Source organism: Cynara cardunculus, assembly GCF_001531365.2.
Source record: "Cynara cardunculus var. scolymus isolate 2C chromosome LG 1, CcrdV1, whole genome shotgun sequence".
In the NCBI taxonomy this organism is placed as follows: Eukaryota; Viridiplantae; Streptophyta; class Magnoliopsida; order Asterales; family Asteraceae; genus Cynara; species Cynara cardunculus.
This window is the reverse complement of record NC_037528.1, coordinates 15457178-15476475: the sequence shown is the minus strand read 5'-3', so window position 1 is coordinate 15476475 and position 19298 is coordinate 15457178. Positions and strand designations below refer to the sequence as shown.

Sequence of the window (19298 nt, the reverse complement as noted above, 5' to 3'; positions counted from 1 at the left end):
TTAGGGGTGCCATTGGTAAACCTTAGGGGTGCCATTAGCCCACCTCAAAAAGTACATTTACAAATTAATTTCTATTTTATTTAAAAATTGTACCTTTTTAAGAACAAAAATTCTCAATTCTAAAATAAATGTCTATAGTAAAAGTAAGACGTAAATTTAGAAATTTGTAATTATTATAATTTTTAATTAAYTAAATGGTAACACTTTTACCACTGATAACATATAGTTTCTCCATTAAAGGTAAAATGAGAAAGTGGAAATTTACTTTTGAATGTGGTAACTTATTTTGGAACAAATTAAAATAGAAATGTTGACAATTTACTTGTGATGCAGAGATTATTATTTTATGTTTTAGAAAAACATATTTAAAGAAAAGTTAGATAGGCAGCTAAAACATATATGTCATATACATTATATGTCATTTAGAGGAGCTTTGGACAAGTTCAAATTTAGTTGATGTGAAAGTTTAACTCATTTTTTCCCGAAAAAATAGAGGGTAGACATGTACAAATTGTCTCATAGAGTCAAGAGGGAAAAACGGATGAGAGGGGCTAGAAGAGTATAGATTGGTTGAGAGCATCGAATTTCTAGAAATCTAGAATGATTAGATATATCGACTTTAATACCATAGGAAAACATTTAGAATCAACATACTAATCTTCAAAGAAAAAAAATGTTTATATATATGAAGAAAAATGTCCAAAGTATATTGGCCTAGCATACATGCATATATAATAAATAGAAAAATGAGAAGTTTATGATTATTTTTATTGTTGTTATCAATATAAAAAATACCTCATCAAAATAGAATTATTTTATTTGAAATTATTACTATTCATGTTAATTTTTATGCCGAAAATTTGATGCCAATTTACATGGTACAAAGCTAATGACTTTATTCCTTCAAGGTAACATGTTTTGTTTCTAAGAGATAGTGATATCAAAATCATTAATTATATATATATATATATATATATATATGTATGTATATATATAAGATTGAGTTCTTGTGATAAGTATAAGAAGGGATATTCACCCATGGATGCACGTCATGATGAGATGCATCTTGATGAGGTGCATTTCAATTCCCGTATCAAGTGTGATTCACGAATGAGTTTGAGATTAAAGGTGTTCGAGAATCCATACCCTTTTTACGCTTCCAACATTAACTCTCCATCTTCCACGATCCCTCGTCGCAACATATATATGCATATGTATACATGCACGTGCATACAACACCCTTTTGAGAAATGATGTTCTTATATCATTTTCTATAAATCTCAGCTTAAGTTTGTCGATAAATGACTAGTTTTTTTAATCTTTATATGTCAAATAAATAGTCAAACAATTTTTTTTAACTCTCAATCTAGATTAGTTGTTAAATAATATTTGTTATCATTTAATTTTCTTCACGTAGTAAAAAAGAACATATCAAATTCAAAATAATATACGAGAAACATAAAATCTACTAGTACTCGGTTCATAAATTGATATTTTTAAACATGTAGCAAGTTTTTGTTATAGACTTGAAAAATTGATTCATGTCCCTAGGTGACTCCACCTGTCTTGATTCATGAAAAATAATATAGCAAGTGTTTTCGGCCTTCTTTAAAAGCTTTGGGTTCACATTGGGGTAAATTTTTGAGGTTACTTTTTACTTTTGGATTATTACAGTGCATCATTGGCGTCGCTAACTAGAGAAACCGGACCCAAGTTGGTAAGAGGAGACCCGGCAAGACAGTCGGAAACCCCCAGGGTGTCCCACGCCCCTGACCACCATTTTGCCCCCACATTCTCCGCCAGCGACAGTTCTCTCAAATTCACCCATGTCCTCTACAATCTCTCTCCTGCCGGTAATTATTTCTAAAACTTACTTTGCTAACTATTACGATGATCGCAATGCCAAAAAACCCTAATTTTGTGTTTCTGATAAAATATATGATGACGTGCAGAGCTATATGAGCAGGCGATCAAGTATGAGAAAGGGTCGTTCATAACATCCAGTGGTGCATTGGCTACCTTGTCTGGTGCCAAAACTGGTCGCTCTCCAAAGGATAAGCGTGTGGTTAGGGATGACACCACTGAGGATGAGCTCTGGTGGGGAAAGTATGTTTTTCCATCCACTCCCTTCAAATTTGGTTGAGTATGGTTGAAAGAATGAAATCGATGGTTTTTCTGCACATATTGATTCTGATCATAAATTGGAAAGTTGAGTAAATTTAAATGGGTACAGGGGTTCACCGAATATCGAGATGGATGAGCACACCTTCTTGGTTAACAGAGAAAGAGCCGTCGATTACTTAAATTCCTTGGACAAGGTATAGCTTCTTTTTACTTTTTACTATTGATTCTGAGATCGAAACTCGATATGAAGTTTAACTCTTTTAGCAAAATGGGTATTTTGATTGTAACTTCTCCAGTGGCCAAATTACTCATCTGGACTAAAAATCTGACGTGACTTTGTTGCTCTATTACTGTTTTAGACAGTTGAATACATTTTTCTTTTCTAAATGGCTAATCTCAGACAAAAGTCCAATCAGCTATGTAAATCTGAAACAAAGAAATCCACCTCAAGTAATCGTATTTAAAAGAAAAACAATAAAGAAGAGAAATGAGGTGCCCACTTTTATTAAGGATGGAAGATGCATAGGCTACAGTGTGATTATTAAGGATGGAAGATGATAGACATGAATTGATGATACTGGCGAGTGGAGATAAGGATAGATGCATCTTTTTTTGTCTCTTTCTTTGAAAGTTCCAAATTGATCTCCTTTAGGGAGGCGATCTTTGTCATTTCATGAAGCAATTAATTATCCATTTGCATTGCTGTAATTACATTGTCCATGGAAACAACTGGTTTACTTTTTACGGTAGAGGTCAAGTTTGCATATATCTTTGTGTGAGATATACCGGCTTTGTTTGGTTTTTATATCATCTTAGGGATTTATTGCACAGGTATGCATATGCTTCTTTGTGGCCCAGGACATATGTTTTACATCTGTAAAATATGAAGAACCTAATTAGAAAGAAATGGATTTGTTCACCTCTTGGTCTAGTAATTTCCTGAATAAAGTTTTACTTTCTGGGAGTAGGCACTTAATGGTTTGCCTAATTGAACTTTCAGGTATTTGTCAATGATCAATTCTTGAACTGGGATCCAGAGAATCGAATCAAAGTACGAATTGTGTCTGCTAGAGCTTACCACTCTTTGTTCATGCACAACATGTAAGTATATGAGAAGAAAAAATACAGATTCATATTATGTGTTTCTATTTGCCATTCCCGGATACGCAAAAGTCAAAGCCCCTCCAGATAAGTTTAATGTTTTTCAAATATGTTATCTTTTCAATAATGTGACTTCTAAAGGTAAAGGTGAGCGATAATATGATGGTGCAAATTAGTTAAAAAAAAGCGTGTGGATAACTGGGTAGGTTGCAGGTGCATCCGACCCACACCTGAAGAGCTGGAGAATTTCGGTACTCCGGACTTCACTATTTACAATGCTGGCCAGTTTCCCTGTAATCGTTATACACACTACATGACATCATCCACTAGCATAGATTTAAATCTTGGTAGACGAGAAATGGTCATCCTCGGCACACAGTACGCCGGGGAAATGAAGAAAGGTCTCTTTGGTGTTATGCATTATCTCATGCCTATGCGTCAAATCCTCTCCCTTCATTCTGGATGCAATATGGGCAAAGATGGAGATGTTGCTCTCTTCTTTGGTTTGTCAGGTAAGCCTCCTCATCATCAATGGTGAGGATCATTTGATATATGGGTCACATCACAAATCTCTGCCTCACCGGATTCGTACCCCCTTTTTCTCTCTGTGACTTGTATTTGATTTCCAACAAGATGGCAATGATTCTGTTGTTTAATTGTAGCTCCATTTTCTCATCGTTTTTAATAAAATTCTGTTTGTTACTTCAAAAAATAGGTACTGGAAAGACAACATTGTCTACTGATCACAACCGATACTTGATTGGAGATGATGAGCATTGCTGGAGTGACAAGGGTGTGTCAAATATCGAAGGTGGTTGTTATGCCAAGTGCATTGATCTTTCGAGGGAGAAAGAACCTGATATCTGGAATGCCATTAAATTCGGGACTGGTATGGTGCTTTTAACTTTCTATATCTGTAGGTTTTCTAACGTCTTCGAATTTTACATGTAAACTCGTTTCTTTTTTGTTATACTTTCAGTGCTGGAAAATGTTGTATTTGATGAGCACACTAGGGAGGTGGATTATCTAGACAAATCTGTCACAGGTAGACATCAATCATTTTTATTTTGCTTCAATTTTCTTTGGACCAAACCAAACCAACGTAGTAAATCCCACTTTGAGTCGGGTATGTAACCAAACCAAACAGAACGAGTCCAGAATATCCCACCCGGAGGTAGGGTCTTTTTTCTGGGGGAGGGGAGGGGAGGGGAGGGGAGGGGAGATGTATTTCGGCCTATCCTCTACCCTAAAGAACAGAGTGGCTGTTTTCTTGACAACCCCTGGCTAACGAAAAATGTATCCAAGGGAGAAAAACATATATGTTAAAACAAATGAAAACTAGATAAGAGTAAACCACAACAATAAAACTAGAACGAGAGAGACAAATGTGCTAAATTTTGGGAAACTAGATATGAGAAAGCAACAACAATACACATAGAAGCGACTACAGGAAAAAAAAGGGGTAAATAGGCTGTTTCAGTGAATTTTTCTAGAGACAGGTGACCTGGAAATGGAGATTGTTTTAAAAAAGAAACCATTTTCATACTTCCTTTTCCTTGTGATGCAGAGAATACTCGTGCAGCATACCCCATCGAGTACATCCCCAATGCCAAGATCCCATGTGTTGGTCCACACCCGAAGAATGTTATTCTCTTGGCATGTGATGCATTTGGTGTACTCCCACCAGTGAGCAAGTTAAACCTTGCTCAGACCATGTATCACTTCATCAGTGGCTATACTGCGCTGGTATGAACTCTTTAAAGTTTCACTTGGTTCAAAATCCATGGCTTGTAGGATTCATAAATAAATTGACGTGTAAACGTATATATTTAGGTGGCCGGCACCGAGGAGGGTGTAAAGGAGCCACGTGCAACATTTTCAGCCTGCTTTGGCGCAGCATTCATCATGTTACATCCCACAAAATATGCCGCAATGCTTGCTTCCAAAATGGAGAAACATGGTGCTACCGGATGGCTTGTTAACACCGGCTGGTCAGGCGGCAGGTGTGTAAAATACTAAAATACAAACATAACTGTGTTACGGAATGTTTTTCATGTATTCCATAGATGCTTATCGAGTCCCTGTTGTGTGTAGCTATGGTGCTGGGAGCCGTATGAAGTTGGCATACACTAGGAAAATCATAGATGCCATTCATTCCGGAAAACTCTTGACTGCAAACTACAAGAAAACCGAAGTGTTTGGGCTGGAGATCCCAACGGAGGTCGAGGGTGTGCCTTCAGATATTCTTGATCCAGTGAACACTGTAAGTTGGCTCATCATCTCTCTCTTTATTCAAAGATTGATTGTATATATATCTTTGGTTCCGAATCTTGATGTGGGATGAAACGCAGTGGTCGAACAAGAAGGCGTATAAGGAGACTCTGCTGAAGTTGGCTGGGCTGTTCAAGAACAATTTTGAGGTGTTTATGAACCACAAAATTGGAAAGGATGCTAAGCTGACTGAGGAAATTGTTGCTGCTGGTCCCAACTTTTAATGTATCTGTTGTGTTGAAGAAAGAAGCGAGTGGCTACAGAAATGATCAATAACATGCAACAGATGTATATTAATCTAGTTGTATGTGTTTAATTGCTTTTAGAGTAGCAGTTATTGCCATTTTGTACTTGGGTTTTAAGGTTTATATCTAATCAAAAAAGCTCTTCACTTCCCATTTTGGCTGGTCTTTATTATAAAAACATCCATTTTCGGGCAAAAGACGAAATGACTTTGTTTGTTCAAATTTGAAACAGAGGCATACTTAAAACCTTCCACTAACCTCAACCATCAAGTCATTCCTGAGATGTCTTGTTCCTAGTAATAAGTTTTGCTCAAAATAACAATATCTGTAATATCTTATTAAGCAAATTTAACAGAAGTCTTAAAGTCTTAAAATTCTAAATGATCAAAATACCCTTTATACTCACTTTTTCACCCCCTCCTCTCCTCACAACCGATTTTTTTTTAAAATTATAATTTTAAATTTACACTTTATACCTCTATAATTAATTAATTAATTTATTTTACGTCCTTTACTTTTAAATGTTTCATTTTAAATCTTTATCAAATTAACATACATAATCGTATATCAATTAAAACATGTTTAAAAAATACATTTTTATTTTAACAAGTTACACCATTATAATCGTCTCGTTAATACATTCGAAATGAGTCCAATATTGAATAGTTTTTGACTTAATTATATTATTATATATTATATATATTGTGAAAAGATATTTTTAATATTTACGATTTATACTTTTATAGTTATTTATTTATATATATACTATATATTTTGGGGTTAGGCTGTCTAAATTGCACTGTATAATATGTTTTGAATTAATATGTTCTTGGGTTTTTTTGAAATATATATATACATGTATTAATTCAACCTTAATCTGAGTTTCTGAACAAGAAAGAGGGTAAGCAGTTGAAATTTCATTCTAAAACCCATCTTTTTTGGTCTTTGACTTATGATCTGTCAAATTTGTAGTTTTTTTTTATTGGTTTTGAGTGTTTATCTTAAAACTCAAGTTTCTTGGTTCTTTGCTCTTGGTGTAAATCGAACATATTTGTGGAGTCGTTTAAATATATTGGATTTTAAACTGTCATACAATTTTTTTCATCGATAGTCTGTAATTGGAACCATAACTCTTATTTATTCAAATTGTATTAATATGTAAAAACCAAGTGTAACATATATCATCGTTAAATCTTATCTTATAAAACCAGTGGAACTTCAAAATCGTTAAAATTCATGGCTCCCGCCGCATTGCGCGGATACACAACTAGTTTTATTACATGGGTTCCTTTGGATGAATGCTCGGTGGACTTTGCTCACATGCTCCTACGCAAAAACATTCTACACCTAACAACCTTACTCGACATTTGGTTCGTAAAATGTTTTCTAGAGGAATGGAGTCTGTCAAAAAATAAAATTTGACTAAGATGAATTGGAATGAAATTTGATCTTGCATTTGATGGAAATAAATTGGAATGAAATTTGATCTTGCATTTGATGGAAATAAATTGGAATGAAATCTGTTAAATAATTTAAAATCTACCTGTATAGTTGGTAGGATGTATCTTTGAAATTGGAATGAATAAACAGTAAATGACCAAAAATACCCTTTTTATGACGATGGTGGTCGTCGGTGATTCACAATGGTTGTGGTTGGCATCTCGATGATGATGGGTCGGATGGAGGTCATATGAGTTTGGATAAATCAAGTAAAGAAGATATGAATAATTTTTATTTATTTAAAAAATAGAATAGAATAGAATAGAAATGGAATTGAATTCGTTGGGTATAATGGAACAAATCTGGTGAAATGTGTGGAATTAATTCAATTTAACAGGTAAAAACAGCCGGCCGACCGAAATTTGGTATATTTATCGTTCCAATATTTTACTCCCTCGGAATTCTGACATAGTGTGGAGGTGGGGTGAGAGTTGCAAATACCAAGTTTGGAAAACCTGCAGCCCAGCCACCACTCCGCAAAAATGGCATCATCGGAAGAACCCGATAACAGCACCTCCATGCCCCAACCCTACAAGCTAAAACAAACTCTTACAGGCCACAAGCGTGCCATCTCCAGTGTCAAATTCTCCGAGGATGGCAAACTCATCGCCACCTGTTCCGCCGACAAGACCGCTCGCACCTGGTCCACCTCCGATGGATCTCCTCTCCAAGAATTCATCGGCCACGAACAAGGAATCTCAGACGTCGCATTCTCTTCCGACGCTCGTTACCTTGCCACTGCTTCCGATGACAAGACTGTCCGCCTCTGGGATGTATCCACTGGCGTACTCGTCAAAACCCTATCGGGACACACAAACTATGTCTTCTGTGTAAATTACAACCCTCAATCCAACATGATCGTCTCCGGTTCCTTCGATGAGACGGTTAGGGTTTGGGACGTCAAAACTGGCAAGTGCTTGAAGGTGCTTCCGGCGCATTCTGATCCCGTAACTGCTGTTAACTTTAATCGCGATGGAACGTTAATCGTGTCCAGTAGTTACGATGGGTTGTGCAGGATTTGGGATGCCTCCACAGGGCATTGTATGAAGACTCTGATTGATGACGAGAACCCCCCTGTTAGCTTTGTCAAGTTTTCGCCCAATGGAAAGTTCATCCTTGTAGGGACACTGGATAGTACACTGGTGAGTGAATTCTTATTCCTTTCTTTCTGCAATCAGTTATGACACTTAAAGACGTGTTTTTAAACTTCGTGCAATTATACTTTAAAATTTGAATAGGAACTGATTGTTTAATCCTTTGATTATGTTATGTGTCCTTAATGGTCATTCATATGTGCTTTAGCCTTATTACAGTCTCATTCGTGGTCACATTTTTGTGAAAAGATAGGAAATTCTGATAAAGATAGAATGTTTGATGATGGTAGTTCTTGGATTTCTAATTGATATTGGCAGTTTTTTAGTATGAAGTCTTTGAAGAAATTGTGTGAGAATAGACTTAGTGTAACATAATTCTTGTCTGTAATAAAAAACAGAGGGTAAAAGCAGGGACAAGCTCAAGTCTTATGTATGTGAAAGAGAAAAAAATAGCTTATTTCTTTTAAGAGTATGGTTTTAGGTTTGCTTAATATATGCACATAGGGTTAGGTTCAGGGGAAAACCACAAAAAATGAAAAACTGAGGAACACCCTGGTAACCGTTAATCTGGACGATAAGCACACGTGCATAGAAGTAATTTGTAAGCAATTTGTCCGGTATGCCTATGTGCATAACATGCGCACGTGCATAAAAACCAAGAAACAACTTCAATTACCTGTATGCACATGTGCATACCATCCAGATGAATGGTTACTACTGTGTTACTCAGCTTCTTTTTGGGGGGTTTTCTCCTGAACCTCCCTCTATGTGTATATAGATATATAAATGCACCCCCATATCCTCAAATTTTTAGTACCTCTAAATCCCGCTATCAATTTATCACACACCTGCATCAGTGCATCCCCATATCCATATCCTTGCAACATAGGTTTTTGTACTGCCAATAATGAGCAACTTCATCATGAAAATGCAAGGTTCCTGATCAGGAGTGTGGATGATGTAATGAATCTAGGTAGAAAACACATGCATATGAGAGAGAAGGATTAGTGGTAGTGAAGGGGTGTTATTTCTTGTTTGGTTGAGTGCATGGAGTAGGATAATGGTTTTCTTGATCGTGTCAAAGATTGTTTTAAGGAGGGTGGTTAATAATTGTTTGAGATAGGGAAGTAATTCTAGGTTTGTAGCAATTATCTATGAGATATCTGCAATTGCCACGATGTTGTTATACCCTACCTCAGTTCTTGTTTCACTGATTTTGTTAGCTGATCCCTTGAGTTTCTACGTAGTTTGGAGAAAATTTTGAACTTGCTTACTATGCAATTAGTACTCTGTGTAAACTAGCATAAGAGTTCCGCCTTGAGTTTGTACGAATCTGGAGTTATGATCAAACAGGCACTAATAATGATCGTTTTTTTGTTTTTACTATTCCTGTTCCATAGCATAGAAGAATGGGATAAAACCAATTGAATATGAAAGCTTTGTTTTTAACTATCAACATAGGGTATTAGTAACAGTGGGAATTACAGAGCAGAATACATGAACTGTATTCTTGGCTTAACAATACCCCCCCAGGGGCGAGGTCAAAATGCATCTTGTCCTCAAGGTGGAAGTCAGGGATCTGAGAATTACAGAGTATAATACGTAAACTGTACTCTTTGGGGGGGGGGGGTATTGTCGTGATAAACACCATGTCTCCACTTCAAAAGAATCATCCTTTTAATGTTTATTGGCCCGCTAAACCATTTTCTGCTGGGCACTGATCAAATGCATCATTAATCCATTTTATCCCTTTCCAATAACAATTCCTTGGTTGGCGGTTTCTGTCTATATAAAGCTTTAAAAGGGAAACCATTTAGTGGATAGTGAAATGTTGTATCATACCAATACTCATTCCACGCCAACTATCTATGCCACTACTTCGGTTTATCTGAGACAAAACACCCTAGATACTGTTCTAAGCAACGATTCACTACCTCTGATTGGCCATTCAGTTGTGGATGATATGCCGTAGAGAAACATAACTTTGTCACTTGTAACCTAAAAATCTCCTTCCAAAATCGGCTCAAGAAAACCTGTCTTTATCCATAATTACTGATTCTGATACTCATGCAAACGTACAACCTCTTTAATAAACGCCGTTGCAACTTGATGTGCATGGACTGGATGTTTTGAAGGCATAAAGTGAGAAAACTTGCTTAGCCTATTCACCGTCTTGTCCATCCCATTTGACTTTGGTAGATCTTTTACAAAGTCCATAGTCAATTCATCCCAAAATTACTTCGCTAATGCTAGAGGTTGTAACAATCTCACCGGTGAGCCACCCAAAATATTGTTTTTCTGGCAAATGGAACTACTCCTGACAAAATTCTTAATATATGATCTCATCCCAATCCGGAATAGTATAGCTGCTACCCCTTATAAAGTTCTTTGTTCCCCTTAGTGGTCCCCCAATGGAGAATTATTAAAATGTTCCAAGACAAAGGAGCAAAAAGGAAGGAGTTTGAGATGACACCAAGTGATATTTCTACCATCACAACCCGCACAACAAAACCTTTATGCCATGTTGTCCCTACCAACAATTCCTCCCTAATTTTTCCCAACACCATATCCTCCCCTACCTCCTTCCTGATAACCTCCCAAAACTTGACTATGGAAAGCTATGTGTTGATTCTGCATCAACACTGCCCCCCACTTAGCACTAAGAACTCGTAATGCCCTTCATGAGTTCGAAATGTCATTTTGTGTATATCCTCCTTGCACATTCTGATTTCATGACATCCAGTTCTTAAAGCACCAAGCTTGGTAACGCAATGTGACTGTGTTTAATGATTCCCGACTCCAGTATTTCCTTCACTATTTTCTTGATTCCATCATTTTGGTACAACGGGTACCTGTAGGGACGAATATTCACCCGTTCTACCCCTTCTATCAACACAGTGCCATGTTCCTTTCCCTGCTTTGGTGATAACCCCTTTGGACATTGAAATATGTCTTTAACGCTGTGTTCTCAAATTTGAGGAGAAAAGAAAAGAAATGGAAGGAAAAGAAAGGGAGGGACAAGAAAGAAAAGAATATTTTTATTTGTGTTCTCAAAAGGGAAGGAGAAGAAAAGAAAGAAAATAATTTTTCGTGTTCTTAAACAGAGAGAAAAGAAAGGAAAGATGCCATTTATATTAATATACCCTTTAAAACTATATCCATTAGAATGAAACATTGGGTAATATTTTAATTTTAATAATTTTTTAAAAGGGCTCCTATTTCTTTCCTTTTCTTCCCTTCCTTTTCCTCCCACATTGGGATGAAAGTATCATTATTTTGCTTACCTTTCCTTTCCTTTCTCTCCTAAAAGAGTTTCAAGAACATGAGTTTTTTTTACTTTCCTCCCCTTTCCCTCCCTTTCCTTTTCTTCGTAAAAAAGATTTCGAGAACACAACGTAAGATAGCATTTGGTATGCAAACATGCTTCGAGTAGACAGAACTGGACACGACAAGAGGGTAGGACTGGACAGGACTAGACAGGACAAGACTGGGCAAGACTGGGCAGGACAAGTTGTTTGTCTGGTGGTTGGTACGACTAGGGCTGGATAGGACAAGACTAGACAAGTCGCCTCTAAAATTTAATCATCGATTTTGTATATCATATAATAGTTATAAAGGACACAAATCAAGTAATATTTAAATAATTCAATTTATAAACAATTACAACAATTTTCATATACATAAGTACATACATGTATAATAATAATACCACATTTGAATGAAGAATTTGATCTAATTAATGGTAGTTCGGAAAAATCCCGGTTCATACAAAGGAAAAACTATGTTTTATTCGGTTTGGAAGATCGTTATGAACTGGTGGAGGTGATGTGGAGGTAGAGGCGGTGGTGAGTGGTAGACAACATGATTGTGGAGGATGTGAAGATGGTGGATGTCGGTAGCGGAGGAGGAGGTAGTTGTCTCTGATGTGGTTGAGGTAGAGGTGGTACCGGTTAGCCGATGGTGGTGGACAACAGTGACTGTGGAGGATGTAAAGATGGTGGATAAGAGGCATAGTGGAGGTAGTTGCAACCACAATGGTGGTGGAGGTAGAGGCGGTAGTGTTTGGTGGACGATGGTAATTGTGGCGGATGTGAAGATGGTGGACAATGGAGGTGGCAGCAGCCGACAATGGTGGATGAGGTAGTTGTGGCTGACGTGTTGAAGGAAGATATAGTGGTGGGCGGTGATAGTGGTGGTTATGGTGGAGGCGGTCGACATTGGTTGTGCAGGTGATGGTGGAGGTTTGTAGTAGGGGAGGTGGCCGATGGTGGTCGTCGTCGGCGGCCGTGGCGACGATGATGGACAGTGACCGTTAAAACAAATACTATATTAGGGTTATATGTACATTAGTAATTTAGTTTCTGTCTCATCCTTGTCCCATCCAGTCCTGGTTCTTGTCCCTGTCCCTGTCCCATGTCGCGCCAAACATAGCACAGTGAGTTTTTTGTCTTGTTCCATGTCGTGCCAAACATGGGACAGTGATATTTGTCCTGTCCCATCTTGTCCCATGTACCAAACGCAGACTAAGGGGCCGTTTACCTAAATAGTTACCCGGTAAGCACTTACTGGTAAAATTCAACATTATCGCTTACTTACCGGGTAAGATTTTTTCACTAAAACACATCGTATGCAACAATTTATCCCGGTAAGCGCTAACCATGGTAAGAGTCCTCGTCCTCACTTACCGGGTAAGGCTCTCGATTCTTGCCTTCGCCCTTACCGGATAAGATTTTTAGTCCTTGTCATATTCATCCGGTAAAGTAAAGTGACTTGGTAAGCGCTTACCCGGGTAAGCGTTTGGTAAACGGCACCTAAATGTCTTCAACACCTCCAAAACTCCGCCAGGATAATCATCTTGTTTTACGCTGTTCTCTTCCAAGTGCTTCAATTCTATCAAGATTCCTTGTTCCTCTTATCGTATCATCTTCAACATTGCTTTCAGCAAAACTGACAACCTTCCTAAGGACATATCCCCTTCCAATCTCACTTGTTCTCCTCCCCTATTAAATTTCATAATTTGTGTTTGCCAGCCCACTTACGTTGGCCACAATGAAGCTAATCACTGAATCCCCAGAATTACATGGTAAGAGATAATCTTGAGTCTCAATTCCTTGCATCCAAATCTTCACCCCTTGCATACTTCCTGTGCTTTCACTGCATCTCCTGCCCCGATTGAAATGTTGTATCCTTCTGTTGGCCAAATTGACAGTCCCACCCTTTTGACCAACCTAATTGAAAATAAATTGTGTTATGCTCCTATCAGTAAGCACCAGCACCTTCTGACTCCCTATTAATCCTTCTAAATTCATTGTTTTGGGAGCAGTAAATACCGCTACCTAATTCAACGACACCTCTACCCCATGTTCTTTGCCACATTGCATTACTCGTTTCATCCCCACCATCCCGTCTCTTCTGCTGCCTCTTGCACTGCTAGCACCACTCAATTCTTTCCTCTTACAACAGTGATTGAGAGTGTATTTTTCCTCACATCTATAGCATAGTCCCTGCTGTCTCTTTGGTTGCAGTTCTTTGTCGGTTAATTTTTGGAATTTGCTCCTATTTACCCTCTTTTAAAAACCCCCTATATTCGCTCTTCCCTCTCCCCTACCGTTATAAGATCGTTGAATGATGGCCATACCTTTTGACGTTCTTCCACACTGAATCGTTCTATATCGTTCTTCTACCAACAAAGCAACCTCTAGTCTTGTTGAGTACTTGAGTCCAACCGGAGCATACAGCTGCACCTCCGCTCTAATTTCCGGACCCAGTCCATTTATAAACTGCTCACTTAGGTTCCTCGGCAATTTCGTCCAATGGGACTGCCAATGATACAAACTTCAGTTTATACTCGGCAACCGTCCCTGTTTCACTGCTACGAATTGCTCACATAGTGTACCTTCAGCTATGGTTCTGAATTGAGTCAATATTAAACTCTTTGAGTTTCTCTCACCTCATAATTGGCCGCTTTTACTTTCCCATTGGTACCGTTAAAATGCACCCGTCCGGATAATTATGAAATGTAAAAGGGTTGTGGCACCAAATCGATGATAATTATGAAAAATGGCTAAGTGAAAATAAATCTACCGACTTAGGGATTATGAGAAATTACAAGGCATATCCTAAAAGGATTGTAGATGCTGGGGCTGATTGAAAGGAGCATGCTTAATTGGAGTTACATTTCTCTGTTGACATTCCCCTCTCTTAGCTATTCTCCTCCCCTTGAATATGCCCAAGATAACACTTAGAAGCTCCTGTTTCGTGTTTGAATATAGGCAAAAAGTAAAGCAATATCCTAATGAATGCTGTATCTGGAAACAATTAAGAAATAATGATATCTCCAATCATTAGTGTTAATGTATGAGCATAATTGAATTGGTGGGTGAGGAAGGTTTGTTCAATAATGAGACACCATTGAATTTGGCAACCAGATAGTCCAACACATGAGTTCGGTATCGAGTAATACCAAAGGTATGAGATCCATGCAAATTTGAAACGGATGTTGTTAGGGTTCCTATTTCACCTAAACCTCTAGCTATGAGATCTACTGCCTACACAAAGTCATAGGCAATGCTTAACTTTGTCAAATGTTCATCAACAACGGTAATTCCCTAATCCGTTAACTTTCAAATTGTTGGATCTAGTTAACTACCTTGGAAATCATTGACTTGATTGTCTATTTCTCACTCTCCAAGATGCCTCGAGTGTCGTGGAATCCCTTATACTCAAGTCTCCCTCTCAGTTTGGCATAAACGAAAAACAAAAAAAATACTAGAATCTATATCTTATGTTTTCCTATTCAGCTTATGATAGGGTTTTTCATACGAAATCAATTTTAACTATGAACAGGTTCATGCAAACATAGTTTTTCGTTCAGGAACTCCACTACACCTGATTCACAAACAAATAATACAACACATTAAAAATGATAAGCTCACTCTCACAAATGGCAAGAATCCGAAAAAGACTTGATTAAACCATTTTATAAGGATTGGCTATATCATTCATTGACAATAAAAAGAACTACTCTATAATGCGGTTAAACAAATAAAATAAAGACCGATAGTCTTTCTGTTGTGCTTTACTTTGTGATATTATTTTCTTAATCGTGTTGACACAACTAGGATTTCATTCTTCCAGTGAAAAGTATGATAAGATGAAAAGAAAGAGAAGAGAGCTCCAGGAGAAGATTCCCAGAGAAAAGAGAGAAAAATACAGAATATCATTTCTTGGTTCATTGTGGGTTAGGGGTTAAGCACTATTTGTATAGGGAGAGGTCTTGGAGAAAAAGGAGGTGATACACACATGTTACATGTATGTATATCAAAAGTAGTTTTCGTGAGAAGGGTAAGAAGAGATCTCTACCGTTGAATCAATCCTAATTGAAGATCAATTGAAAATATCCTTCTAAGCTAATTCATGGGTTATTTTGGGACTTGATACAAAACATTAGATCAACACTAATTAAAAGTGATCAAGGGTCCAAATCCGTTCTTACACTTCTCACCTTAACTCCTATTCTCACACGATCCTTCGTCTTGATTGGGTTGGATTCCGGTGAGAAGAAGAGTTAAGGTGAGAAGCATAAGAAGGGATCTACACCCTTGGATGCACATTAGGATGAGATGCACTAAGATCACATGCACCAACCGGATCAATCCCCATATCAAGCGCATTCATGGGTAGGTTTGGTATTAAAGGTGATCAAGGGTCCAATTTCCTTCTTACGCTTTTCATCTTAACTCTCCTTCTCACATGATCCTTCGCCTATATATATATATATATATGTAAATAAAGTAAATTCTTTGATAAAACCTATACCAGATGACTTGGATGATGCACATGTGATGCTCATGAACGAATTAATTCGTTCACTACTTTGTTTTGTAAAATAATGTCCTCTTATTTTGTGATATTCTTGATGCAGAGATTATGGAACTTCTCAACTGGCAAGTTCTTGAAGACTTACACTGGCCACACCAACTCTAAGTACTGCATCTCGTCAGCATTTTCCATCACCAACGGCAAATACATTGTCAGTGGTTCGGAGGACAATTGCGTATACTTATGGGAACTTCAGACAAGAAAAATAGTCCAGAAATTGGAAGGTCACACGGATGCTGTGATAACAGTTGCTTGTCACCCAACCGAGAACATGATCGCTTCAGGGGCCCTTGAAAACGACAAAACAGTTAAGATCTGGACTCAGGAGGTTCTCAAACCGGAAGGTCAGACCGATGCCATTGAAATAAAAAAACAGTAGTAAGACAGCATTATGGTTTTATATATGTTTCTTTGGCCCTCTCTTTCAAAAGTGCCATTGATGGAGCTCTAGTTTTTTTTTAGCATGCAGATTGTGTAGTTTTTAGTTGGATTCTTTTGGTTCATCAAGTGAAAGTGGTTAATGGTAATATTTTGTAGCTTCATTATCAACAACTACTCACAGTTGCTCTCCTTCTTTCAACCCTTTTTGCCTTTTTCTTTTATCTTGAAAACCATATCTAAACTGGGAAACATTATTTATTGATATATTCTAGTTTGCCATCTTAAACCTTCATTTTTGTGTTTGGAGTTCTTGTAGATCAACAATCATCTTCACTAAGGCTCCTTTGTAATGGAGTTGAAATTGGTTTTAAATTGTAGGTTATGAGTCAACACTATGATTTATTTTGGTGCGTAAGCTTTTAGTACATCAAAACATATCGAATGCAACAATTTACTGGGTAAGAGTCGTCATTCTCACGTCGCTCTTACCCGGTAAGATTTTTTGTTATTCTCATGATGAAATTTATTCAGTAAACGCTTACCAAGTAAGTATTTAGTAAATGGTGTTTAGATTGTTTGAAAAAAAAAAAAGAAAGAAATTGAATGGAGTTATTTTCAAGAAAACCCAATCTTACACCTACAGTGACCTCATTGATTACAAAAATCTAGAAAGCATAAGGCCTTTGAACTTTTTAAATCAGTCCATGACAAAAGCCTCAAATTATTGGGGGTGTCCCTTTTCCCTCCTTCTAGAATCCTTTTTAGATGTGAATCTTGTAATTCTTTAATGTTTTCAACCATTAATATAATATATTTCTTTCTTCAACTTATTCTATTTTTATTTTTCTTTAGAATTAAATATTATTTTAAAATAAAAGTATTTAAATTAAAGTGAAACTGGTATATGTTTATTTAACCATAAATTTGTGTTCAATTTGCAATAATTGATTGATTGTGTACCCACATGTAACACGACATATTATTGGTGGGTGTCAGTGTAACTGTTACATTTGGAAACCACCATTCATTGGCCCCTATAATTTGACCTATCGACACATAACCTGTGGTTGATTTGTGAAATTGGAAACTTTGAGGGTTATGTACAAAATATCATGATTAATTGTCAAAATCAATTGAATGCGGTTGGAGAATCTTTGTAGATCGTTCAACTATAAAAGACAAATCATATAAAGTTATAATGTCAATTGCTTCTAGATACCGAAGCTTCGATAAATTGTTGACGTCATAAAAGATTAATTCTTAATTATATCTGTTCACTAAAAAATAATACACATATATAACATGTAATACACTTATTTGAGTAGGAAAAAAATATCAGTTTAATTGCTGATATGTTTATTTATATATATTTTTTTCTGAGTCTAACATGAAAAATATATGATTCATTTATTTTTAAATAATAGTCTGTGTAATACATGTTGATTGTTTTTTTGTTCTCAAAATATCAGTTGTTAGCCAAAAAATAGGACTAATAAAATATAAAATAAATGTTTTTTTAAAAAAAAAATTATTTATTCAAGATGCAAAGAATCCTAAGTTAATTATTTCAAAATGTTCACCAAATTCAATCATGCAAAGCAAAATATATAAGATAAAAGAAAAAGAAAAAGAAAAATCAATATACTTTTCTTGATTTGTTTTCTACTGTTTGAAATTGATGGTGCAGTGGATCAACAAAACCAAAATAACCTTTGATGGGATGAGAAAGTAATAATTGAAGACAATAAGGGCGAAAATGTAGATGTATTAATGTTTGAGGGGCGAAATTGTATTTGTAAGATTATGGTCGCCAGCGTTTTGACCTGCGTCCATCATGATGACAAGATTTTTGGCGCTGTATGTGATTTCCACGACAAACAATAACTTGTTTCTACAAACGATTTGAGAGCGAGAGTTGTACAAAAGTCAAAAACAACATTGACCACAACAATGCTTAAACTTATAAATAATAATATCGATGATTTTTAAAATAAAATAAACATTTTTTATAATTATTGAAACGTTTGTTTGATTATAACTTCATGAGTTATATTATAATAAAATTGATTTTATAGGACGTTCAAAAATATTTGAATGTCCTAACTCCTAAGAAAATATTTTATAGGATTTAATTTTGTAGAAATAAACCAAAGAATGTTCTATAATTTCAACCGAATCAGTAATCAATTTGCCTAAAAATGTTACAATAGATTTATAAGATGCTTTAGTTTTTTCAACAAGTTTTTAAGTCATTTTTCAAATAAAGGGCTGTATTAACTATTTTATAGAATACTATTTCAAAAATTTCATATATACACAACTGTCCTGTAAACTAGCTAATATATCCCTTTATTTTAAAAAAGTTCTTAAAGAACTTGTTACAATGTCCACAAGTCTTTTATAAACTTATTGTAACATAGATAAGACAATTTATAGTTTAGTCCTATAAACTTAAATTTTATAAAGTATTTTACTAGGACACTTAGATATGCAAACGTTTTATAAAATCAATTTTTATTATAATGCTGTAAGATGAGTTAAAGCAGGGACGGACCCAAATTTTTTTTTCAAACGGTGGCACCATATAATAAATATAGTATAATATACATTTAAAAATAATTACAAAAAATATGTTTTTTATAGTACTGATAGGGCTGTAAACGAACCGAATGTTCAGCGAACCGTTCATGAACCGTTCGGC

The 19298-nt window shown here is 36.2% G+C and overlaps 2 protein-coding genes across 2 annotated transcripts in view; both read left to right on the top strand.

Annotated features, from left to right (window-relative positions):
• LOC112513635 (phosphoenolpyruvate carboxykinase (ATP)) overlaps window positions 1–5894 on the top strand; it is an 8410-nt gene extending 2516 nt beyond the window's left edge. Inside the window, exons 3-13 of the mRNA XM_025119965.1 lie at window positions 1675–1853; window positions 1953–2106; window positions 2234–2318; window positions 3125–3225; window positions 3439–3737; window positions 3941–4114; window positions 4205–4270; window positions 4793–4971; window positions 5059–5228; window positions 5320–5488; window positions 5577–5894. Coding sequence (XP_024975733.1) covers window positions 1675–1853; window positions 1953–2106; window positions 2234–2318; window positions 3125–3225; window positions 3439–3737; window positions 3941–4114; window positions 4205–4270; window positions 4793–4971; window positions 5059–5228; window positions 5320–5488; window positions 5577–5720 — 1720 coding nt within the window. The 3' untranslated portion in view covers window positions 5721–5894. The remainder of the gene's footprint in view (window positions 1–1674; window positions 1854–1952; window positions 2107–2233; window positions 2319–3124; window positions 3226–3438; window positions 3738–3940; window positions 4115–4204; window positions 4271–4792; window positions 4972–5058; window positions 5229–5319; window positions 5489–5576) is intronic.
• Window positions 5895–7632: 1738 nt separating this feature from the next.
• Window positions 7633–16860, top strand: LOC112521750 (COMPASS-like H3K4 histone methylase component WDR5A). The gene is made up of 2 exons (XM_025130749.1): window positions 7633–8383; window positions 16260–16860. The coding sequence occupies exons 1-2, from the start codon at window positions 7724–7726 to the stop codon at window positions 16593–16595; spliced, it is 996 nt and encodes a 331-aa protein (XP_024986517.1). The 5' UTR covers window positions 7633–7723; the 3' UTR covers window positions 16596–16860.
• The last annotated feature ends 2438 nt before the right edge of the window (window positions 16861–19298 follow it).

Bases quoted from the DNA above. Each gene is read 5' to 3' on its own strand.
- LOC112521750 (XM_025130749.1), top strand. From the start codon at position 7,724: ATGGCATCATCGGAAGAACCCGATAACAGCACCTCCATGCCCCAACCC. The intron at 8,384-16,259 runs GTGAGTGAATTC...TTCTTGATGCAG, and splicing joins GGACACTGGATAGTACACTG to AGATTATGGAACTTCTCAAC.